At 40.3% G+C, this 25,948-nt stretch overlaps 1 protein-coding gene across 14 annotated transcripts in view; it reads right to left on the bottom strand.

The window, feature by feature from the left end:
• The window catches only part of SLMAP (sarcolemma associated protein), a 93,660-nt gene that overhangs the window by 41,352 nt on the left and 26,360 nt on the right, over positions 1–25,948 (bottom strand). For all 14 annotated transcript variants that reach the window (XM_081966427.1, XM_081966418.1, XM_081966429.1 and 11 more), the window contains exons 3-8: positions 10,359–10,506; positions 9,210–9,282; positions 8,551–8,587; positions 4,545–4,607; positions 987–1,082; positions 736–807 (exon numbers count right to left, since the gene is read on the bottom strand). In XM_081966427.1, the coding sequence (XP_081822553.1) occupies positions 736–807; positions 987–1,082; positions 4,545–4,607; positions 8,551–8,587; positions 9,210–9,282; positions 10,359–10,506 (489 nt within the window). The remainder of the gene's footprint in view (positions 1–735; positions 808–986; positions 1,083–4,544; positions 4,608–8,550; positions 8,588–9,209; positions 9,283–10,358; positions 10,507–25,948) is intronic.

Genomic DNA, 25,948 nt, shown 5'->3' with positions numbered 1-25,948 from the left:
GGTTGAGCTAAACTACTGATTCCCAATATTTTGTTTTGTTTATCTCTCTCTGCCATTTAGCCAGACCTAGGTAGGGCAAGGGTTTCTCCTTCAGCCTTCTTCTGGTCCCCAGAAGGTTAGTGGTAATGGGAGAAGATGGTTTGTAACAAAGGGGTGTGGTAGTGGCAACAAGAAGACCTAATCTTTCAGTAGTTCTTTATCTTCAGGCACAAGTCACTTCAGATAGTATGGATGCTTTGACTCTAGAAGGTGCCTTCATTATTACAACATAACTTAAAGTGGCTTAAAATTAAAACAACAGAGTAAAAACAAAATACTGAAATAGCAACAGGATCTTTAAGCTCAACTTCCTATGAATACTTCTGTTAGTATGGCAAGATGCTGGCTGGAAATGATGATACTCACAAGTTTAGATGAATTTAAAATGATTAAAACTAACTTCTAAACAGTTAATTGTGGAAACATCTATTAAGGAATATTAATAGAATTTTTAAACCTCCATATTCAGAGATGCTGTGTTACTCAATAACAATTACTAAAGGGAAAACACCATAGTGTGGGAATATTTCATTCCTTGCATGTAAACTTTTCAGAAGCACTTACGTAGCTGCTGTGGGAAAAGGGAACAGATAGGTCTTTGGACTAAATTAGCAAGGGTCTTCTTGCCACTAAACAAATAATAAATATTTTCATATTAGTAAGCTCCAAAATGCTAGATGTTTTAACTGAACCTACTTTTGAACAAGCTTGTAACTGGTTTCCCATAACCTCTAACCTTGATAGAAGTCTATCTTCATCTATCAAAGCCTGTTAAAAAAGAAATCCAAACAATCAATACTAGTAATATCATAGAAACAATATTAACAATACAAGTTCACATAATATGCCCACAATGTTTAAATTAATAAGTAGATCTTTGTGATTTTGATAAATAAGCAAGTGTGGTATTTAGTTAATGAAAAGAGGAAGGGAAAGGGAGAGAATACCTGCCAGCTTGTATCTGATGCCTCTTGTGTGACAGCTAGCAATCGCTGTAAGGTGGCCAACTTCTGTTCTAACATTTGTTCCCTATGTAAGGCCTCCTGCATTGAACAACAACAAAACTCTTTAGTTTTAATGGCAGCAAATTATAACATATTTTAAAATTCTGCATGGATGCTGTTTTAACTTTGTTTTATATATTTATGATGTTTATTTTAAGGAAAAATTTAAAAGTAACAGTTTGAAATGGGAATGTTGTCTTTTAGAATGCACTGCTCATGTCTAAAATGCATGATTTCTTTTCTGGTTGGTTTCAAATATTTTGCACATGAACAAGTTTTTATAAGGTATGATAGCCCCTTTTTTCTAGTAAGCAGAGAACATCATATACACCCATTTACAAACATCCATTTTATATGATCAATCTTATGTGACATGATATTCAGAAACACAGTAGAGTGATTTGTTTGCGCAAAAATGCCGCAATGAAAATCTCGGCATATAATCTTTTTTTTTTCAGCCTAGCCATAATTATCTGCATAAGCATTGCTGGAAGCAGTAATAAGTATCAACTTAGTAACAGTTTTCCCTCTCTTTAGTATAATGATCAGATAACTTCAATACAATGCACTATTTTAATTTGCTTCATAGATTCTAGACACCTTATGCATGCTAAAGCTCAGATAATCATTATATCTATATATTTTGCACTTCTAGCTGTGCAAAACAGCAGCACAGCCCTGAAATCCACTGGAGCTTGGCAGTCAATAGATTAACCACTCAGGGAAAGATATGGCTGCTTTAAGGAGATTGCAGATTGCTGATATATGAGTGGTGATATATCTGTAAAACTTATGTTTGGCCCATTTACAAATATTTGTGTTCCTTTTGTTGTAAACCTTTCATGTTGTGTGTGTGTGTGTGTGTGTGTGTGTGTGTTCATGTTAAGAATATATATATATATATTTCTTAGCAGAAATAGCCTGATATACAGTCAGGTCCAGAAATATTGGGACATCGACACAATTCTAACATCTTTGGCTCTATACACCATCCCCATAAATCTCGTTTGCAGAAGGAAGCATGAAGTGCTCCAATGGTAGGCGGCTGCGTTGATCCTGGTCTTAATGAAGCACAGTGGTCCAAAGTCCTCTTTTCTGATGAGAGCAACTTTTGCATCTCATTTGGAAACCATGGACCCAGAGTATGGAGGAAGAATGGAGAGGCCAATCAAGCACAGTAATCCCACGGTCATTGAACCAGTTTTTGGTGCTTTTGGCAAAAGTTGCTCTCATCAGAAAAGAGGACTTTGGACCACTGAGCAACAGGACTTTGGACCACTGTGTTTCATTAAGACCAGGGTCAATGCAACCGTCTACCAGGAGATTTTGGAGCACTTCATGTTTCCTTCCGCAGACGAGCTTTATGGGGATGCTGACTTCATTTTCCAGCTGCCCACACTACCAAAAGCACCAAAACCTGGTTCAATGACTGTGGGATCACTGTGCTTGATTGGCCAGCAAACTCGCCTGACCTGAACCCCATAGAGAATCTATGGGGCATTGCCAAGCGAAAGATGAAAGACATGATACCGAACAATGCAGAAGAGCTAAAGGCCGCTATTGAAGCATCCTGGTCTTCCCTAACACCTCAGCAGTGCCACAGGCTGATAGCTTCCATGCCACGCCGCACTGAGGCAGTAATTGCTGCAAAAGGGGCCCAAACCAAGTACTGAGTACATATGCATGCTTATACTTTTCAGAGGTCTGATATTGTTCTATGTACAATCCTTGTTTTATTGATTGCATGTAATATTCTAATTTTCTGAGATGGTAGATTTGGGGTTTTCATGAGCTGTACGCCATAATCATCACAATTATGACAAATCACGGCTTGAACTATCTTGCTTTGCATGTAATGAGTCTTATGTCATATATTAGTTTCACCTTTTAAGTTGCATTACTGAAATAAATGAACTTTTCCACAGTATTCTAATTTTTCGAGTTTCACCTGTATATGTTTTTGTAGATTGTCACGGGTGTAGGTATGCTTGTCTTGTTGTATTCGTGTCTTTTCCCATGTAAGATTGAGATTGTCTTGGCAACATGGTCGGAGCTGCCACGCTTTAAGCCCAAAACCCAGCCTGAAGATGGTGAGTGAGACCTCGCTGGGTTTTGGGCTTAAAGCGTGGTCAGAGCTGCCACGCTTTAAGCCCAAAACCCAGCCTAAAGATGACGAGTGAGACCTCGCCAAAATGTTGCCAAGACAATCTCAATCTTACATGGGAAAAGACCCGAATACAACAAGACCAGCATACCTAGATTTTCACGGGTGTAGATATGCTGGTTTTGTTGTATTCGGGTCCTTTCCTGTGTAAAATAAGACAATCTCAATCTTACATGGGAAAAGACCCGAATACAACAAAACCAGCATTTATATATAAATATATATATTTCTGCTACGAGGAAAAAAAGTTCAGGTTTCAAACATCACCACTCTGAAAATAATACCCATTTCCTATGAAAGGATTACAACCACTAGATGGCATACTTCACTCTTCTTTTCAATGTAGACAATAATACTTTGAACTTAACCTTAAATTAGCACAAAATGAAACAAAACTTTATGGTTTTATGATTTCAACTACAATAAACAGCTGCTAGACCAAGATATAACCACCACCTGAATGCCACCAAAAGAAAGGAGAAATGTAATGTCTTTTTAGAGACAACTGGAGATTATTTTTAAAAAGTATTTTATTGAATAAAGCCACCCATTTCAAATACATGAGTCTAGGGGACTCACACAATTAAAATAGCAAAGTCAAAGAGAGCTACCCAACAATTGCAACAGTATGTTAGAAACAATTTAACCATTTAAAAACTATGCACATAAAATACATGAAAGTGTAAAAATCTTACAGACAATACAGCTATTTTGAGACTTCATGTTTCTATTGAGATCCCCAGGCCCAATAGGAAAACCAGGTTTTAAGGGATTTCTGGAAAATTAGTAGAGTCGGGTCCAATCTAAACTTGGGGGGATGATGTTCCATAGGGCACATGCCATGGCAGAAAATGCTCCCCTCCTGGGTCCCGTCAGATGAAATACCTCACTAGATGGGACCCACGTACAGTCTCTCTGCTGAGTCTGGTAGGATGGCTAGATATATCCATCAAGAAGAAGAGAGGCAGTCCCTCAAATAACAGGCTCCATGCTATGTATAGCTTTGAAAATATAACCAGCAAGGGGGAGATTGGAATGTTAACATTTGATCACTATAGTTATTAATATGATAGCTACGTGTTTAGATTAATATAATTAATTTAACAAACCATGACTAATGCTCTGCTATTATTTAGCTGTGCACCTGGGATCTTAGATTAGCAGTCTTTCAAGTTTTACTGAGAGAATGTTAGTTGTATATATTATCAGTACATGATTATAAGACTTCACCATAATTTCTCATAACTATCATATTAAAGCTCTTATTTAAATTTTATAATATAGTTTTATAAATCTGATGTTTATGAGTCTATGCAGAACTGTACATATAATATTACCTGAAGATACTGAGAAAGCTGAAACAGTTCCTGAGAGTAAATGCTGGGAGTGTTAGCAGCAACCTATAAAAACGGAAAGCAAAAGACTGTATTATTCATTTCATGTCAGATTTAATTTCTTTAGTGCCTTATATTAATATTTTCATATTAAATAAATTCTGGGCTACCAGATTCTCAGCTGCCAAATTTCAGACAACCTCCAGATAGCAGCAACAAGGAATTTAAAACACTATCTTTCTGCTTTTATGTGTATAAATACTACATTAATAAAATATTACATTAAATTTCCCTTATTTTGATTGTGTAGCTTCCGTTTTTTAATTTACAAATAACTTCTTCATATTATATCCAGTGGATATGTCACTGTTGATGGTCTCTCAAATTAAAGCAAAACATATAGCAGAAATTATTTGCAAGAAGTGCTTCAGAGCCCACTCAAGGTCAAGCATAGATCTCTGCTTTTTCTTAAAATATGAGCCTGTAAAAAGATATTGCCACTTTAAGCAATCTATTCTTTAAAGTAAAGATGACTCTTGAAGCAGAAGAATATTTTTTTGGATGTGCTATTGATCACCAAACTAGACACATAATCTGGATAAAGTCCTTATTGACCAGACAATGCTTCCCATAATTTTTTTGAAGGCAAAACATAATAACGGTAAACTTCAATTACATGGACCTTTGCTAGTAGACTGACGACCTTAGACAAGATGGAAAGGTCCTTAAAATTGTTCTTTTTACAAAAGACTGAAGAAGATACAGGGGCATTTTTGTTTTTCTAGTTCACTGATAAGCAATAAAGGTAACTCAAGAGGTAAAAGTAATGGCAAACTTTGGAGGAAAATGATGCTATTTTGGAAATCAAGATATTATAAAAAGAGAAATTGAAGCAATATAGAGTTGTGTGTGAGCTGAGAGAATGCATAGGAAATGGATGATGGCTATAATCACTATGGAGGTAAATTATATACTATCAATTAGGCACATTCTATTAATTATCAACATTTTTATATGTCTCAGACTTGAAACACAGAATTTTTATTTTACATCATGCATTTTATACTAGAAATTACATGACTCCACCACCCAAGAGTAACAGAAAATAAAAACTTAACCTAGGTAACCACAAATAATGGGAGGGAGGGGGGAGCTCTGGAACAGACTATTAAATTGATTTGCCAACATTTAGGAGGAAATATATCGTTTAGTAGAAACCAGAATGGAAATTTATTAAAACAAGTAATACCGATTCAATCTATTCTCCTTTAATTACAACAGTTTAGTTGGTAATGGGGATGTGGTAGATAAACTCTACTCAGAGTAAAAATACTCTGATCTTAACAAAGCATTTGACAAAATCTCCTGTGAGATTGTAGTTATGAGGATGGGAAACATTAGAGTCCCTATGTGAAAAAGACAGGCCACTTTAAAATTAAAAGGATAGATAGATAGATAGATAGATAGATAGATAGATAGATAGATAGATAGATAGATAGATAGATAGATAGATAGATAGATAGATACATACATACATACATACATACACACACTATATTGCCAAAAGTATTCGCTCACCCATCCACATAATCAGAAGCAGTTGTGAGCGAATACTTTTGGCAATATAGTGTAGATGGATGGATGGATGGATGGATGGATGATACAGAGAAGACTGTACCAATGACTGTACGACAATGACTCTGAAAAAAAGTCAAGTGATATCCCCTAGGATCCATTCTAAGCCCCATGCTGTTCAACATATTTATGAATTATATGAAGGGTTAAATATAATTATGAAATTTGTAGATTACACAAACATGGACATGTAGCAAACAACTTATAGGCCAGTATCAAGGTTTAGGAACATTGTGATAAACTAGAACAAAGAGCAGATATCAGTAAGACTTTCAATAGGGATAAAACAGAAAGACCCATATTTGCGTAGGAAAAATCAAAGACAAAAATATAGGATGGAAGAATGATACTGACAGAAGTATATTCACAAAGGATCTGGGTGTCTTGGCAGATCAGCCTGATACAGCTGCAAAAAAAAAAGAATCTTGGGCTATTTCAAAAGAAATATAGTGTGAGATCAAAAGAAGTCACTGATCCTCTGTTTTCTCCATTGGTCAGACTACTCCTAGAATACTGCATACAATTTTGGGCACCACATTATAGGAAGGGCATTGTCAAATTATCAAATTGTCAAATCCATAGGACTATCATAGGACTGTAATTAAAATTAGGTAAGTAGCTTAGAAGCAAAAACCCATAAAGAACGTTTGGAAGTACTGATTTTATGTGTATGATAAGCTATTTCCAAGTATCTGAAGGACTGTATTATGTTCCAATAATAGAGTATACATTAGTGTTTAATTGTTACGTTTTTAGTCTTTAGCTTGCTTATTTTCCTGTGGATGTTTCATTACCAGGCTAAGTAATATCATCAAAGTTATATAGAAAATGGATATAATTGTTCAGAATAGTACAAGAGATGATTTTTTAAAAATCACTAAAGTCCTCAGTAATGAATGAACATGTAATGTTTTTGATACATTGGTTTAATTGGGTTCTCTTTATCTAGTTCAGGGATGTCAAACTGGAGGCTCCCAGGCCAGATGTGTCACGGGCAGGCCATGCCCACCCCAGCTCCACGAATGGGGAAAACATCACGTAATGTCACGTTATGGCAACATGACACAGAGAGTTTGACATCCGTGATCTAGTTCTTTAGAGAACAGACAACTTTTTAGCATATTTATGCAGAAATTTTCAAAATTCAAAAGATTTCTCAAAACTTTATGCACCACTGTATATATTTTGATTCAATAAGAAAAAGATCAGAAATGGTTTTGAATTTGTAAACATTTACAAAGAAAATTGGGGTTAGTATTGTTTGTATTCAGAATAATTTGTATGAGGCAAATTAAACACAGGAAAAATCAAATGTAATAACATACAACATTCATAAAAATGAGTTTGAACATTGAATGACTTCTACATCACATGCCTATCAAACCCCCTTTTTAATAATACAGAAATAGTTTTGACAACTTTATCTAGATATACAGACAATATAAATTCAAGAGAAGCCATATATAACATAGTATTAAGTCTAATAAAAGACTACAAAAAAAGTAATGCGGCTTTCTCTGGACTCAATTTTCTTCCTTATATGGAAGAAATAATCTAGTAAAATGCTTATTACCTTGGTAGAGTACTTAATATACTGTTAGTCATTGTTCTGGAATGTTTAATGTTCAAGAAATCATTTTCACATAGCCAACTGCAAAATACACCAGAATGTACCTGCACTGCAAACGTCAACTTTCAAATCCACATTGGTCTTTAACCTAGCCTCTATTAGTATGAAGATTAGAAATCAAAGGTACTTATAATTAGTTTGTTATTGCTATAACTCTCGATACTCCATACATTCTAAATAATGTAAAACGTAAGCAATATACTATACAATAACAATACTTTATTTTAGTTTCTCAGCAGATAACAAAATTCAGGATTAAAATTTAATCTTTTAATTTTGGTTAATTAAAAAGATTTAATTTAATCTTTTAATTAACTGATGACATGAGGTTTCAAAAATTATAGTCTGCCTAAAAATATCTATTTGATACAGTAATTCAAATCTATCGCATGCCATTTAATATATTTTGTACCACAGCAAGTGAAACAGTTATTTAAGTGATGCTAATCTGCCTTCATTAAGTAATCTGAAATAATTACATAGGTTTGACAATAGGCAAAAAGCACAACAGGAAGCACTGGCCATCCAATAATATTTTTACTTATGTGTATTTATCTTAAACAGGAATACCACAAAAAGGCATCTACATTTATACTACAGTATCATTAGTTTGTTTACTAGAGGCTAAAGTTTGAAGGGTTAAGGAACTATGTTAAGATAATAAATCATAGCTCTGATCTGTGAGAAATATCCTGTCTCTCTTGCTAACCTGGGGTACTGAAGGAGAAATGTTCTAAGGCTTACCTTATCAACAGGACTTGGTAATGGAGCATGGATGACACTATAGGGGGGGGGAAAGCTATCAATTAAAATATATATTTCCACCACATTTAGCAAAGAAGAAATGAACCTTGAGTTCTCTCTCTCTCTCTCCCTCCCCCCCCTCCCTCCCTCCCCCCCACACACACAGCATTCTAAAATCAACAAAATCCTACATGCAATAAACTATTATTATGGCTGCCAAAACCATTGATGCCAATTATAGGAAAACCAACAATAAAGCATGAACGTAATGCTTTGTATATATGTGCACATGTATATTTGCAAGAAACCCCCTCCCAAAAAAGGACTGGATTAAGAGAAAAAGCATATTGATGAATAATCAAGATATCAGGTTCACTGATTTCTATCTGCACATAACCATTGTCTTACATAAAAATGCAGACCTACTGTGCATAGAATTTTTTTTACAAAATTGCCTCCTTCCTTTTATCAAGAAACATCAAAAAGGAAAAAGAAATAGGATGGAAATGAAATAAATAGAAAGGGTAGCTGCATGGATGCCAGCCATGGCTCATGTATTAAAATTCTTGAATGAAAAAACTAGGCTGTCCTTATATATAGGGAATTTCTCTAATATCTGAATATATTGGACATTAAAATAACGTTGAAGTTGCACTTACTCTGACCGTAGCCTAGCTTCCATACCATCAGGGAGAAATAGTTTTATTGTTGAGACAATGCATCCATGAGTGACTGTATAAAAAAAAGACTTTTAAGTTCTAAGTATCCGGTTATTAAAAATTACATTATTAAAGCAATTTATGATAATTGCAAAAATGTTACCTAGACAGAACAAAAGCAATACACAAATGAAAACAACATTTCGGGAAAAAGAAAATTCAAATTCTTTCTTTCCAAAAAATAAAAAGTAGCAGGCCATTTAAAAACATCAGGAAGACCTAACTCCTATGCTACTTCCCACCTTGTGCTATGAAAATATCAATTTCACTAGCTTATCCCAATAATTTCATTATGATATTCTAATCTCTAGAGGGTTGAATATGAGGTTTCCAGTGTCACCTTCTGTAATTGGTTTCAAAGGAAAGAAAGGAATTAATGTAAAATGATGCCTCTCAAACCCATTCTCTCCTGATACGCTAGAGGTACACTGTCACAGATTAAAAGATCTACTGATTATGTCCAACTATAAGCATGGCCAGATATAACCTAAGACTGTAATGGCGAACCTATGGCATGCATGCCACAGGTGGCATGGGGAGCCATATTTACCAGCACGCAAGCTGTCAGCTCCGGTGTGTCAGCTGATTTTCGGCCTTCCTGAGGGCTGGGGGAGGCCGTTTTCATCCACCCTAGGCTTCAGGAAAGCCTCCAGAGCCTGGGGAGGGAGAAAACTCCTTCCATGCGGGGGGAGCATGCGCATGCACCGGGGGGGGTCATGCGCCCATGCGCAGGCGGGTGGGGCACATTCTATTGTAGTATGGCCACAATTTTGGCACGCCTTTACAAAAATAAGTCAACCCTCATGAATTCCAAGAAGTCTATAAAATCTCAGTTTCTCCAGTCTGGGTGATTTCTAAATCAGCATTGTACCTATCCCAACTAGCTCAGGTAGAATAACCAATGGACAATGGGGAGAGCATCATCATCCAAGAGAGTGAGGTATACTTCTTGAAGAAACTTATTCAAGATAATTCTTTACAATATCAATCTCAAACACCCATAGTCTCCATTTGTTTAAAGCTTATTTTGTTATAAAATGTATTTGATATTACAATGGCAGAAGAAAAGAAAGTTATCCAGATTCTTACCTTTCCGTGTGTTCTCTGTTACATCTACGCCAAACTGTATAATATCTCCAGACAGAATTTCACATGGTGGACTCTCTTCAGATCCTCTGCTCAATCTCTGACTATTTATAAAGGTACCATTACTGCTCTTAGTGTCTTGAAGATAGAACTAAAAGACAAACAGAAAAAGTCTGTATTTTTTTCTGACATATTAAAGTTTAAGTCAAATTTAAGATTAAAATTTCAGACAATTCACTAATTGAAAATTAAAAGAGATAGTTATGATCATTCAAGTGCACTATTAGATAATGTCTATAATTGAAGCAGAGTAATAATTGAGTTAATCCCTTACACTTTGAGAATGAAAGAATCCCACAGTTGATCATCTATTCATTGGATTGCATTCACCACTATTCTGTTATCTAGAAATTTATGTTTAAATTAGCCTTATTATAACCTTTAATAAATTATGTACCATCTGAATAATTTTCATTTTCTTCTTCCTCACCCCAACTCTCCATCACTTCCCTGAGAGCACAGTACTGTCCCTCAGCAAAGTAGTAGAATTTATAGGTTTGTTTTAAAAATCAATGTAGGTATCTGGAATTCTATTCATGGGTGAAAGAGCTAAAGTCATTCTGTATTTTCACTTCGTAACAAGTATGTTTAAAATTAAAGAAAAAAGTGAAAGGAAACAAAATTAAGTAATAACGGTACTTTGTGAGAAAGGCTTTATCCATTAATGTCCTCCACCATTTTTTTTTCAATTTCATTTACAAAATAAACATTGTGAGGGGAAAGAGATTTTATAAAACACAGAATTAATGAAAGTAAAATGTTTCATCCAAGATCACCCAATATTTTCACACCAAAAGCTATTTACTTATATTGGTGCCAATAAAAGAGAATATTTGTAGCTCAAGTTTGAAAGAAAAGAAAAACAAGCTCCCATTACCTTCTAACACTGATGGTATTACCTAGTTTGATAATGAAATGTCTGCAAGAAAACCACCAAAATCAGAGAGCATGAAGGACTTATACTGTTTTTAACTGCAAGGTGTAATAAAGCATTTAACAGAGCAGTCCTTACAAAAATATCCAATTTGAACCATCAAGGCACTACATCTTCTGATAGGTTTAGTTTTGCAGCCTTAAGGCCTCCCCACATAAGCAGGCAGAGATATGTGCAGATGATAGCTCCACAAGGAATGCCACTGAAACAAAAGGCCAGTAGCTTCATTTTAGATCAATTCTGGTGGAAATATCATCTCTGTGTGCACACAATGTCCGACAACATGCAGTAGAAGTGTGTTAAAAGTTTGAGGAATGTTCATCTCTAACAGTGGTGGGTTTCAAATTTTTTTAGAACCTCTCCTGTAGGTGTGGCCTGCTTTGTGAGAGTGGCTTGCTGGCCATGTGACCAGGTGGGCATGGCCAACTTGTAAAATGTGGTGAAACTCACTTAACAACGCTCTTGCTTAGCAACCAAAATGTTGGCTCAGGAACTCTGGCATTGAAGAGTGCAAGTCTTAAAGCTGTCAAGTTACAAGACCCTTGCACCCATAACCCTTTAGAAAAAAAACCCAGGGGTGTTCAAACTTGACAGCTTTAAGACTTGTGGACTTCAACTCCCAGAATTCCTCCTCTCGCTCTCATCTTGATGATGTGTAGACGGGCGGGGGGGGGAGGGAGCTGGAACCGGTTCTAAACGGCACTGTAGATTTGTGGAACCTCTTCTATAGAAGAGGTTAGAACTGGCAGGAACCCACCCCTGCTCTCTAAACACTTAAACAAATACAATCACAATTTCAATTTGGTAAGCAAAAATATTTTATATCAAATTTATAATAATCTCAGAAATACCGAGCACATTTATAGTCAATAAATTGTATATATGAATTGTTAGTGTATACTTTTGTTTGGGCTGTAACATTCTGCTTATCCAAAAATAAATAATATTAGTGTAAACATTTTAATAAATGAAATATTTTATTTTTTGTTAGCTTTAATGAAGTCTGCATTAAAAACTAGTATAGCCAAATATTACAGGATGTAATTATTTTTATTACGTTTATTACCTAATTGTTACCATCTATTATTTATGGAATTTAAACAAAACTGAAATTGTCTACATTGAATTTTATTATAATTAATTGTAATTAATGATTATATCACATTGCAGCTCTCAAAAAACTGTGTCAAATAATAGTATCATCTAGTTTCTATAAGCAGAACAACATAGATTGCATGCCAATAATAAAATTATAAAAATACAATAATAATGTAACAAAGTGTTTCCAGAAGACTTCTATTTCACTCCTTCTGGAGGCTCATAACTTAAAAATATACATATTCCTGCATTTCAAAAATCTAAACAACACAAGTTGGTCTCTGAATTTTGCCTAACTGCCAATGTAGTTTACAGTAGAAAGTTTGTTGGATGACGTTTATTTTACTTTTTATCTATTATGACAGTTTAAATCCAATGTGAATCAACTGAACTGTTAATTCATTGAAATAGATATTACTAGAGCAATACAATGGCTTTTCTCAATTGCACTGTACAAATATAGCACAAAATACAGGTAGTACATGGACTCAGAATTCAGAACACTCAAAGGATTCGACTCAATAAGTGGTCAGAGACATTTTGTATCTATTGTCAAAATGTCTACCTGAGATGAGTTCATTAAGTATCTCTTACTGAAGACTCTTCCTAGGTGAGACCTAGAACTCTGTAGTCGATATAATTCCCTTGGGGGCTATCCATACTAGATTCAACATATAATAAATAGATATACTTTATTATAGGTTCTAGTGACTAGATAAGTTATTCATTCTGCACTGTCTGCTTTTTCAAATCACTGCACATTTCATTGACCATTAGGAACAAAGCCTCTGAAAGGTGGAAAGATAATTAATATTGACCCATACCTAAATACTCATTGATCAAAGGCTTCTAGATTTCCGTGTATTTGTATATACTTGTTTAGTCATCAATATAAAAAGTACTTAGGGAATTGAGAGTGTAAAGTATGTGTGACCTCGGATTATAAATCTGATTATAACATTGCTATAAATGTATAAATGGCACCAAATTTCCCTCTCTCCATTCTATGGGAATGAACTCAACCGATTGCCAACTTACCTCTGTCACCACAAAGTTAAATTTTTATTTTCTAATCTGTACTAATAAAAACATTTTCAAAAATAATTTTATTGAGTTTTAAGAACATTATATTTAATATTTTTCAGCAAGCATATTATACATAAAGTACATAAGTATTTAAATATATTGGTATTGTATAAAATGTTCAGTAATAGGGGGAAAAACTAACCTATTATATAATAATGTCTTTAAGTAGAATTTTAAAAATATACTACATAACATTAAATTACCTAAATTAAAATCAGACGTAAATGGTCCTATGGAATACAGGATTCATAAACTTTTGTTTATTTAGCTTTATTTATTAAAAGAATAAGAATTTTAAAAGAAAACATTCTGTAAGTAAATCTGTATATATGTATGCATCTAGCTAGCTAGTTATATTACTGCAACACTTGTCTCCATAGCTACAAATTACTACTTAGAACCTTTTCCTTCCCAAAATTTGTCACTCTTCTCCATAAGAATTGACAAGTATTCATCACAATTACAATTTAGTTACTTTCTATGTAGTTCTTTTCCAGTTTTCAGCTGAATATCTTCACTTCAAAAGACACACCTTTTCTCTTCATTAGCAAATTTAAAAACCATAAAGCTGTTTTCTTAAATAAAACAGCCATATATCCCCCATAGGAATGGTGATAACTGTCTATCTTTAACTATCTGGATCTGGCCATTTTTCCATCGGAGGGGCTCCATTTTGGAAATGTTCCTCTAAAAATGCTTCCTCAATGGAAGGGGAATGGTGTATTTTATTTTTTGAAAATTTCAAATACATCTCTGATCATTTGCTCCTCCTCCGCCTCCTTAACTTCCTGTTTAGTCAAAGAGTAATGGCTGCTTTTTCAATCACCAACTGCCTGATCCTCCAGATGTCAGCACACAAGCTGCTTCAAAGCGCAGCTCCTGAAGCTGCCTGCAGATCTTTTGCTGTATCAGAGGATCTTGAGGGATAATTCTGGAACTTTCTGTAACCTAGGAAAGGTATATAAACTAAAGGAATGCCGGTTCCTTCTGCTGATAGTTGAAGAAGCTACATTTCAGGGGAAACCCCTCAGGGATCCTTCCCTTACCATGTAATTAGTTGGCCATCTTTTCACCGGAAGCAATTCTCTTATATTTCAATTTAAAAGCCTACTCCATATTAGTACATTAATTGGTATGGGGTTTTTTGTTTTGTTTTTAAATGATCATCCAATTCACTTGTACAGCTAGTATTTTCATCACCTTCTTATAAGCTATAATTTTTGTCCACCTTAAAATCCATTTCAAGTGTCTTCAGGAGTTTGTTCATCTTCAGTAACAAATTTTAATTCCAGTTAAAACAGTTCACACACAGAGTTCAAAGGTTTCTTTTAAAGAAGCCATAATGTGCTTTAGTAATCAACTTTCAAAGTCCTGTTTTGCAATGAAATGTAAGCGAAAGACTTTTTCACACATCAAAAAATCTAATTAGTTTCAAAATCTTTCTTTAAATCAGTTTCACAAAGCCTTAGCATGTAAACTGTATAGAAACAACTTTAAAGTCTAAATAACTCTTTTTGCTGTTTATTGCCAACAGTTGCCGAAAAAATGAAGATTTTACAAAGGTGGAAAGACATAGTTCCCTTTCTATTAAACGGATTGTAGTTCAATCTTAAACAAGCTATACAAAAAAATTAATTCCTAAGCAATTAAAAAGATGAGCTTTGGTCAAACTTTGAGTCTATGAAGGCTACATTTATGCCTCAGAGCACCATGGAACCCATTACACCCAGCTGATCACAAATGAGTGCAAAAACAAGTTTCTGCTGCCTGCTCATAAAAATCAGCTTCCTGCTTGCTGCTGACTGGCTAGTTCGAATTAGCAGTTTCAGGGATTGGGGTGTGACAGCCAATCAATGTGGAGCTTGTTTCCTTTGTCTCACTGGGCTCCACAAAGCAATTATGGGGACCCCAGGGGATCCTGAGGTATCTCAATAGATCGGGGAAGGCCTTGGGTGGCCTACTTGGTCTTCCCCATCCTCATGTGCATTTAATGACCTGAGCATTCGATTACTGAATGCATTGGAGAAAGCAGTGAGTGCTCACTCATTTAATGCGATTCAATCAAACAAGTACATGGGTTACGAATATAATTGGCAGGCTCAAGGATTACCTGTAATTTCTTAGATCATATGAAAAGGACATTGGTAGCTTAACTGATACGCCTCTTCTAATAGGATGGAGATAGTATCTATGCATGGGTTGACACTGTCCGTGCTCTGATTGGACTGAGTCTGATTACTAATTAATTAACCTCTATATAACCCGCCTCCATGAGTGGTACCACCCAGTTTCCGGCAAAGAGAAAAAAAGACAGACTCCACGTGTTATCCAAACAATTTTTAAGTTTAGTGATTCATAGAAAAAGGTATACAAGGCAACATCACCAACCTGTCGAGATAAAACTTTCAAAACAGACCAAAAAGAAAAAAGAAAAAAAGAAGAAAAAAAACAGCCCCACAGAGACAAGGAACAGTCAAATCCCGGCTGGGACTGGATGCTATCTCCACCCTATTAGAAGAGGCGTATCAGGTAAGTTACCAACACCCTTTCTCAATAAGGGTGGAGATAGCATACATGCATGGGACGTACAGTCCTCAAGGGTGGGTGATAGACTGTTCCGAAACTGACCTACCTGACCGAACGGCCTGCAGAACCCACCTGCCAAAGGAAGCATCTACAGATGTGAACTTATCAAGTTTGTAATTGTGGATGAAAGGGGACGGGGAGGTCCATGCAGCCGCCCTGCAAATTTCATCCAGGGAAGCCTTTGTCGCCCACGCCATCGTGGTGGCTGCGCTTCTTGTAGGATGGGCCATCACCCCTGCTAGCACCTTCTCCTGGCGTGAAACGTACGCTGCTGCAATGCAATGTCTGACCCACCTACCAATGGTAGCCACCGAGACCTTTTGGCCAAGGGAAGAAGGCTGGAACGAAATAAAAAGGGCCTCTGATCATCTGGATTCCGCCATGCGATCAATGTAGATTTCCAGCGCCCGACGCACATCTAAATTGTGCCACCGATGTTCCAATTCATGTCTGGGTGAGGGACAAAAATCTGGTAACACTACCTCCTATGTGTGATGGAACCAAAAACCAACCTTTGGCATAAAGGAGGGATCCAGTCAGTGGTGGGTTCCTGCTGGATCGCACCGGATCGCGCGCGCTCCCTTTCAGCGCTCCACCTGGCTTGCGCGCTCCCTTTCAGCGCTCCACCTGGCTTGCGCGCTCCCTTTCAGCGCTCCATCTGGCTCTCGCGCTCCCTTCCGGCGCTGAAACCGGAAGTACAGTCTTGCCCCGCCCCTGGCGAAGCAACGACGCCTGCCTGCGCTCCACCAGCTCGGCTGGGAACGGAGATGTTTCCTCAGCGGAGCGGAGCGCCTGAAAAGACTTTTCAGGCGCTCCGCTCCACTGAGGAAACATCTCCGTTCCCAGCCGAGCTGGTGGAGCGCAGGCAGGCGTCGTTGCTTCGCCAGGGCCGGGCAAAACTGTACTTCCGGTTTCAGCGCCGGAAGGGAGCGCGCAAGCCAGGTGGAGCGCTGAAAGGGAGCGCGCAAGCCAGGTGGAGCGCTGAAAGGGAGCGCGCAAGCCAGGTGGAGCGCTGAAAGGGAGCGCGCAAGCCAGGTGGAGCGCTGAAAGGGAGCGCGCGCGATCCGGTGCGATCCGGGAGGAACCCACCACTGGATCCAGTCTAAAGACCACCCTGTCCACATAGAACCCACAGAGGTCCTCCCGCATTGACAAGGCATGCAGTTTAGATATACGCCTTGCTGACATCACGGCCACCAGGAATGCTACCTTCCAGGTAAGGAATTGTAGGGGTACCTCCTGAAGAGGCTCGAATGGTGGATCTATCAGAGCCTCTAGGACCTTCGCCAAATCCCAGGTCAGATATCTATGCACTGCTGGAGGTCTTAGATTAACCGCCCCTTTCAAGAAACCGCGCACGTTGGGATGATGTGCCAGTGATTGTCCCCCACCCCAGGTAAGTACAGTGTTCAAAGCAGCCACCTGTCTCCTAAGAGTGTTAGGGGACAACCCCTTCTCCAGACTATCCTGGAGAAATTCAAGGACCTGAGGGATGGTAGAATTGACCAGAGAAATGTGCTTGGTTGTACACCAACGAGAAAAATTTTTCCAGGTGGCATTGTAAATGCGGACCATTGACGGTCTCGTGGAGGCTTGGATGGTAGAGATGACCCTCTACCATACATAGATAATACATAGATAAGACAGGTTGCCTTCCCTCAGCGCGAGGCACTCAACCCAAAAAGGGGGTACATGGTCGCTAAGGGGGTCATAGTCCCCTCTGGACAAAGGCAGCTGCAGTAGGGGTGAAGGTAGCTTCTGCACTGTGACCTTGCCAATGAGTTTCTGAACTGCCCCACAGTCCTGACGTATTCATGGGCAACATAGGGCTAAATGGGCCCTGAGACGTTTGCAGTTGAAGTGGAATTGGCTAGGGGCCCGTGGCTCCTTATCTGGGTGGTGGGCGGGCAGCCCTGCGGTCTCAGAGTGCTTGCTCTTGGAGGAGGCCTTAATGGGTTTTTTGGTCCTTGATCCCTTGCTGCCAGAGGAAGAGCCCTTGCTGGAACCAGTGGTCCCGTGGGAGGTAGCTGGCTCAGAGGGGGATAGGGTGGACTGGGCCACTGCAAGGAGCCCTTGGTCAGCCTCCGTTGCACTCCTGCCGGCCTCTGGGTTCCCCGGATCAACCACGCTGCTGTCGGCCATCTGGTAAGCAAGGAGGCTCAAGACAAAATGGCTGCCGTGGTGTGGCTCCACCCACCTTCCAAAATGGTGTTCACGCCCTTTTGAAGCCGCCCGTTGGGGCTGTCAGCACTGGGGACCGCACTGCCACTCTCGGCGCTTCGGCACCTGGCTACCTGTTATTTTAAGAGCCTCCTCGTGGCTCCGCAACCTCCTGCCTCCCCCAGCGCTTCCGCGCCTTCTCCAAAGCTTCGCTATGAGGTGGGAAGCGGAGGTGCGTCCGATCGGTGCTGCCTTGTCGCCACGTGGCAAAAGGGCTTCTTCCCCAACTCGGGAGGCTGCTAGGGCCAGGAGATAATCACCTCAGTTCGCAGCAGAAAATGACCGTTGGCTTACCTGAATGGTCTTTCTCTAGGCGCTGCGGGAGTGTCCAAGCACGGGTTAACATCAGCTTGCTGCCCAAGGACTGAGTTCGAATTCTTGTAGCTCCGCCTCTTGCTCCCCTCAGAGGCTCAGTTTTAAAAAACAAAGGAGTGTCCAAAGGAACTGTCAATGCAATAGTCCAATCCAATGAAAAAAACTACCCCGCGACCCCTGATAGGGTGAGGTTGGACACTCCCGCAGCGCCTAGAGAAAGACCATTTAGGTAAGCCAACGGTCATTCTCCTAGGCGCTGCTTGGAGTGTCCAAGCACGGGACATGCCAAAGCTATGATCCCCCAGGGAGGGAAGAACTGTACACGGGCGCGGGACTAGCCACAACCCTCTGCAGAATTCTTCTCCCGAAGGCTGCCTCAGCCGAGGCAAAGGTGTCCAGTCTATAGTGCTTGACAAGCGGTGACGGGCCTGACCACGTAGCAGCCCGGCAGATGTCCTCAATGGATGCTTGGGTGGCCCATGCAGCCGATGTAGCAGCACTTCTTGTCGAGTGTGCAGTGATACGAGGAGGCGCCGGCCTGCCCTGATGTTCGTAGGCCAGCTGGATACACGCCCTTATCCAGCGCCCTACTGTAGCGGAGGTGACCTTCTTGCCCATGGTGGCAGGTTGAACTGACACAAAGAGGGCCTCTGACTTGCGGAAAGGAGCTGTTCTTTTCATGTAGATCCGCAGGGCACGGCGGACGTCCAGCTTATGCCACTCACGTTCCCTGGAGTGCTTGGGATGCGGACAAAAGTCCGGGAGGATCCTTCCTGCGAGCGGTGGAAAACGCTGTTGATTTTTGGTACGAATGCCGGGTCCAGACGTAATATCACTCTGTCGGAGTGGATGACGCAAAGGTCCTCTCTGACTGACAAAGCCGCCAGTTCAGAGATCCGGCATGCCGAAGTGATGGCAATGAGGAATGTCGTCTTGAGGGTCAGGTGGCGTAGTCCAACTGTCCGAAGAGGTTCAAATGGTGGCCCGGACAGAGAACGTAGCACCACGGACAAGTCCCAGGTAGGATACCTGTGGATGGTAGGAGGAGCCAGATTGGTGGCTCCTTTGAGGAAGTTGCGCACCTGCGGGTGTTTGCTAAGGGACAGGTGCGACTCAGTAGACAGGATGGAGGCCAAGGCGGCAGGATGGCGTTTGAGAGTGTTGGGTGCCAGACCCCTGTCAAGACCGTCCTGCAAAAAGTCCAGAACTTGGGGAACAGTGGCAGAAGTGGCAGAGATCTGGTGTTGAAGGCACCAGCGAGAGAAGGCCGACCAGGTAGCTTCATAAATTCTGACCGTTGATGGACGTTTGGATGCCTGGATGGTGCAGATCACCTTATCCGAATATGCGCTGAGCCTCAGGATCTCCCCTTCAAGTGCCACACGGCAAGTTTCAGCCATTGGGGTTCTGGGTGATGGATGGCCCCTTGGCTGAGGGATATGCGGTCCTGAGGAATGCGCCAGGGACGAGACACTGAGAGACAGACCAGGTCGGCGAACCAGGATCTCCTCGGCCAGTGAGGAGCCACCAGCAGTATCTCCGCTCCCTCTGTCAGGATCTTCCCGATGACCTGTGGAATTAGCGGCAGGGGCGGGAAGGCGTACAGCAGGCCCGGAGGCCAGGGAGAGCAAAGAGCGTCCGTGCCTTCCGCCCCTGGGCACTGGAACCTCGTGAAGTACCTGGGTAGCTGGGCGTTGGCCGGAGACGCGAAGAGGTCGACGACTGGAAGGCCGAATCGCAGAGACAGCTGATGAAACAGTTCTGGGTGAAGGCGCCACTCAGCGTTCTGGATGGTGGATCTGCTGAGCCAGTCTGCAGTCGCGTTGTCCTCCCCCGAGATGTGGTCCGCCCGCAGAGACCTGAGGTGTCGTTCCGCCCACCGACCCAGGGATTCCGCCTCCGTCATCAGAGCAAGGGATCGTGTTCCGCCCTGATGATTGATGTACGCTTTCGTGGCGATGTTGTTGGTCAGGACCAGCACATCCTTGTCCCTGACCAGCTGGAGAAAATGCCGCAGGGCCAGTCTGGCAGCCCGGAGCTCTAACCAGTTTATATTGTGGGCGAGCTCCGCTGGTGACCATCTGCCCTGGATCACCTGGTTCTGAAGGTGTGCTCCCCACCCGAAGAGGCTGGCATCTGTCGTGATGACCAGGCGCTCCGGCTCCTTGAAGTAGGAGCCCTTCAGGAGAGCATCCGACTGCCACCACCGGAGGGAACGAATTACCTTGGGAGGGAGACGTATCACCCTCTTGGAGTTGCTGGCCATGCGTCTCTGGAGGGGCAGCAGGAACCACTGGAGGTCCCTCGCGTGGAGGCGTGCCCACGGGACCACCGAAATGCAGGACACCAGCTTCCCTAGCAGTTGAGAGAGGGAAACTACCGTTGCTGACCTGGCGGACCAGATCTTCCGCACGAGGGATCTGATGCTGTCCACTCTTTCTTGTGTGAGGAAGACCTTGCAGGACTCCGAGTCGATGATGGTGCCGAGATGCTGGATCCTGTGGGTCGGGTTGAGATGGCTCTTGGCCAGGTTGACCGAGAAGCCGTGCTGTTGCAAGACCTGAATGGTGGTGTTGAGGTCTTGCTGCGCCTGATCCCTGGATGACGAGTGGATCAGGATGTCGTCCAGGTAACACTCCAGCCTCACTGGAATTGAGCGTAGGTGAGCTGCGATGGCGGCCAGCAGTTTGGTGAAAGTGCGTGGGGCTGACGAGAGTCCAAAGGGAAGGGCTCTGTACTGAAAATGCTGGTTGGCAAACTGGAACCTCAGGAACCTGCGATGCGCCGGGTGAATCGGAACGTGCAGGTACGCCTCCTTCAGGTCTATCGAAGTCAAGAGGTCTCCCTGTCTGATGCAACCCAGGATGGTCTGCAGGGACTGCATCTTGAAGTGTTTGTATTCTAGATGCTTGTTGAGTCGCTTGAGGTCCAATATTGCCCGCACCCCTCCCGATGGCTTGGGGACTAGGAACAGGATGGAATAGAAGCCTGTGCCCTCCTGACCCTCGGGTACCCTTTCTATGGCCGCTATCTCTAAGAGGTGATCTATCTCCGCCCTCATTAGTTGGAGCTTGTGAGGTGACCTGGGAGTGGGGCAGCGAACCCGGGATCTTGGAGGGGGGGAAAGGAAGTCCAGGGTCAGGCCGTGACGGATCGTGTTGAGGATCCACACGTCCGTCGTGGTCTCCTCCCACTGGGCGGCATAGAGTTGGAGACGGCCGCCTATGGGAGGGTCCCTGTGACTGTCACTTGGATTTCCGGAAGGGGCGGTTGGAGAACCCCCCTCGGGAAGGTTTACGGTAGCCCTGTTGTCTATTTCTATCCCTGTAGAAAGGTCTGTCCTGGGGACGTTCCTGTGACTGGGAAAAGGGACGGCCGGAACCACCTGAAGAGGTGGAAGGCTCGGAACTCCGAAAGGAACCCCTACGAAAGGGCTGGCCCTTGCGTTCAGGTTTCTTGGTCATGGCTGGGAGTACCTTGCGTTTATCCTTGGATTCAATCAGAAAGGAATCCAAGGCCTCCCCAAAAAGTTTCCCACCCTTAAAGGGGGCGGAAGCCAGCTTCCACTTTGCCTTGACATCTGCCTGCCAGTGGCGGAGCCACAGTAGGCGACGTGAGGTCACATTGGCGGCTAATGCCCTGGAGGAAAACTTGGTGGCACTAAGTGAAGCATCAGCAGAGTATTCTTTTTTTTTTTTAATTTTTTTTTTTTCTTTAAAGAAGATAAGACAACACATACAGAACAAGAGCAGGGAGGAGAAAAGAAAAAAAAACCCAATTTCATCAAACATGTCGTTTGGTTACAAGTTTTTGTGCAGTGGTTTTTACAATTAAGAATAAAGTCACTGATTATCCATTAAACATAGTTAAGTATTTCATTGAGCATTGTGTGTTCAAATTACCATTAGTATTCTTTCTTTTATGACAACCCTTGTTTCTTTACATCCATAATTATCTACTAGGTAACAATAAGTCTTTATAAAATTATATCACCATTCTCTAAAAAATAAGAATAAGCGTTAAGTCAAAGAGAAAGAAAAAAAAACTCATTACTTCATATAAGACATTTCTACTTTCCATTAACCATAAAATTTCCAATCATCCACAATTCCAAATATAATTTTCCATTGTTATTTGTCAAGCCATGTAGTCATTAAGTATTTCAGTCTATATTTATATCCATTATTCATTACATCATCATTATTCCATTTTATATTATAAGATAGTTACCAACTACAGTCATACCTAACAATTTAAATCAATTTAAATTTAAATCTTATATATTGAATACCTTATTGTTCTTATATCGTATAAGTAGGTAGTCTATTTCATAGATAAAGCTTAACACATATAAAAAGAGAAAAAAGAAAAAATAATTTTTTTTCCCAACATTAAATATAGCTTTCTATTATTATTACATATAAGATAGAATAAAGGGGTAAAAAAGTTCATTTCCAGGTTTTTTTATCCAACCATTGATAAAACAACTCCCATACTTTATAGAATTGCTCATCCTCTAGTTCTCTAATTTCAAATGTAAGTTTACTCATTTCAGCACAATCCATTATCTTCCGAACAATTTCTTCCTCTGTTGGTACTTTCTCATTTTTCCAATGTTTAGCAAATACAATTCTAGCAGCTGTTATGACATTTATAATCAAATATTTCAAGTCTTTATTGTATATTTCTGGTACTATTCCCAAGAGAAAAAGTTCTGGTTAAAATTTTTTAATTACTTTTTCATCATTGCCTGTTAAAATTTTATCTAATTCGGACGGTTTATTATAGAAGCCCTCATTTTTTCTATCTTCATTGTATCTAGAATGTATTTGCACATATGAATACCAATTGAGTTCAATACCTTCTTCTTTCAATTCTTGTATAGATTTAAGTTCACCCTCAGTATTCAATAATTCAGCATATCTAACTGTTTCTTCCCTTTTATATACTATTGGATATGAAAAAGCTTCAATAGTTGAGATCCAGACTGGAATTTTCAAGTACTGCAACCTCTTAACCTTCTCCCAATTTGATAACAGAGCCTCTCTTATAAAATGATCTCTAAAATAACCATGCTCTTTAGCTCCTTTATACCATAAGTATGCATGCCACCCCAACAGCAGGTCATGACCCTCTAGATTCAATAGCCTACCATTTCTTAGCATTATCCATTCCTTAATCCACATCAAACTAGCTGCCTGGTAGTATAACTCCCAATCGGGTAGGCCCCACCCTCCCCTTGATTTGGCATCTTGTAACAATTTACATTTTATTCTTGCTTTTTTCCCTTGCCATATGAATTTCAACACCATTTTATTTAATTCTTCAAAATAGCCTTTCCCCAACTTAATTGGAATAGTCTGGAACAAATATAACAGTCTAGGTAAGATATTCATTTTAATTGTTGCGATTCTACCAATCATTGATAATTGAAGGTTCTCCCATCTCGCCAAGTCTGTTGCAATTTGTTGCTTCAATTTAAGATAATTATCTTCTTTGAGGGTGCTGCATTTGGCTGTTAGGTGAATCCCCAAATATTTAACTTTATTTGTGATTTGCATTTCCAAATTTTCCGCCAATTCTTCTTTTTGTTTTCGGGGTATATTTTTGGTCAAGATCTTTGTTTTATCTTTGTTTATTTTTAAACCTGCAACTTCTCCATATGCCTCAATTTCTCCTATCAATTTAGGTGCAGATTGAAATGGCTCCTCAAGAATGAAGACTAGATCGTCAGCAAATGCTTGCAACTTGTATTCTTCCTTTCTAATGGTCGTTCCCTTTATTTCTTCCTCTTCTCTTATCTTTCTATTTAGTACCTCTAATGTTAAAACAAAAAGCAATGGTGATAGTGGACAGCCTTGTCTCGTACCTTTTTTAATTTCGATTGGATCCGTCAGTTCTCCATTTATCATTATCTTGGCTGTTTGCTTGTGGTAAATCGTTTGTATAGCTTGAATAAAGTTCTTACCAAAGTTCATCTGTTCCATTTGTTGTATCATAAACATCCAGTTCACATTATCGAAGGCTTTCTGCGCATCCAGAAACATCAAGGCCACTTGCTTTCCAGGGTGGACCTGATAATATTCCAAGGTGTCCAGAATTGTCCTTATATTGTCTCTAATTTGCCTCTTTGGTAAGAAACCATTTTGGTCCGGATGGATAAACCCATTTAAGTATTTTTTCAGTCTCTCCGCCAATATGGAAGCAAATAGCTTATAATCTGAGTTCAACAAGGAAATAGGTCTATAATTCTTAATTTGCGTATGGTCTGCCTCCTCTTTGGGTAGCAATGTAATATATGCCTCCAACCATGAATTAGGTATTTTGCTTTCAATCATTACTTCATTCATAACTTCTAGTAAGGGAACGGCCAAGGATTTTTCTAGTGCTCTATAGAATTCCACAGGAAGGCCATCCGGTCCCGGGGCCTTCCCATTATTTTGTCTTTTAAGGGCCTCGGTTAATTCCATCATTGTTATTTTATCTTCAAGTATAGTTCTAGTATCTTTCCGGGTTTTTCCTTGAGCGTCGAAGTCAAGCTTTCTCTGAGCTTGTCAGATCATTAGGCTGTAGAGGTGTTTTTTTTTAAGATCTTTAACGCCTTGGATGCTCGTAAATTCTTGGAATTTACGAGGGAGAGACTCAGCTGTCGGGTTGAGCCACTTGTAGCCCTCCGGAAGGATTTATAGCCTTTGGAGTGCGGCAAGGAATGCCCCCCCTCGCAGTTGCTGCATTCTCCGGTCTTTTGATGTCCTCCGCTAATGTGGAGCCAGACGCTGGGATCAGCCTCAACTTCTAACAACATCCCAGAAGGAAGAAAGACACTTGCAAGTAAGCCCTAAGTGGGGGAAAAAAAATCTTTTAAAAAAGAACGCTACTGCTGAACTTGAGAGGCGTGGGTTAAGAACAAAGGATTCAAAATGGCGTTGATTTATAGTTGAAAACCTAAAGAAAACGAAAGCTAACTGCTTGCTGATAGCTGGGGCGGCTGAAATAGCTATTAACAACTTTTAAGTCGGTTTGCATAACCTGACCTACTTGGAAGAGTATTTTGTGAGAAAGCTGGAAAGAACTGTCCTCCTTTTCTTCTGTTAATTATGGCAACGGATCAAGGGGCAACTCCCCAATGAATCTCCAGGACTTGAAGGACTTTATAGGCAAGGAACTTAAAGAGATTAAACAAATGGTCCAAGACACTATAAAAAGGTCCGATCAAATTGATAAAAATATGCAAACTATCGCAACGGGATTATCAGAGGTGGTTCTCAAGGTGGACAACAAAATTGATCAATTA

The sequence above is a fragment of the Natrix helvetica genome (assembly GCF_964273705.1).
Source record: "Natrix helvetica genome assembly, chromosome: 1".
Classification (NCBI taxonomy): Eukaryota; Metazoa; Chordata; class Lepidosauria; order Squamata; family Natricidae; genus Natrix; species Natrix helvetica.
This window is presented reverse-complemented; position numbering and strand designations above follow the sequence as displayed.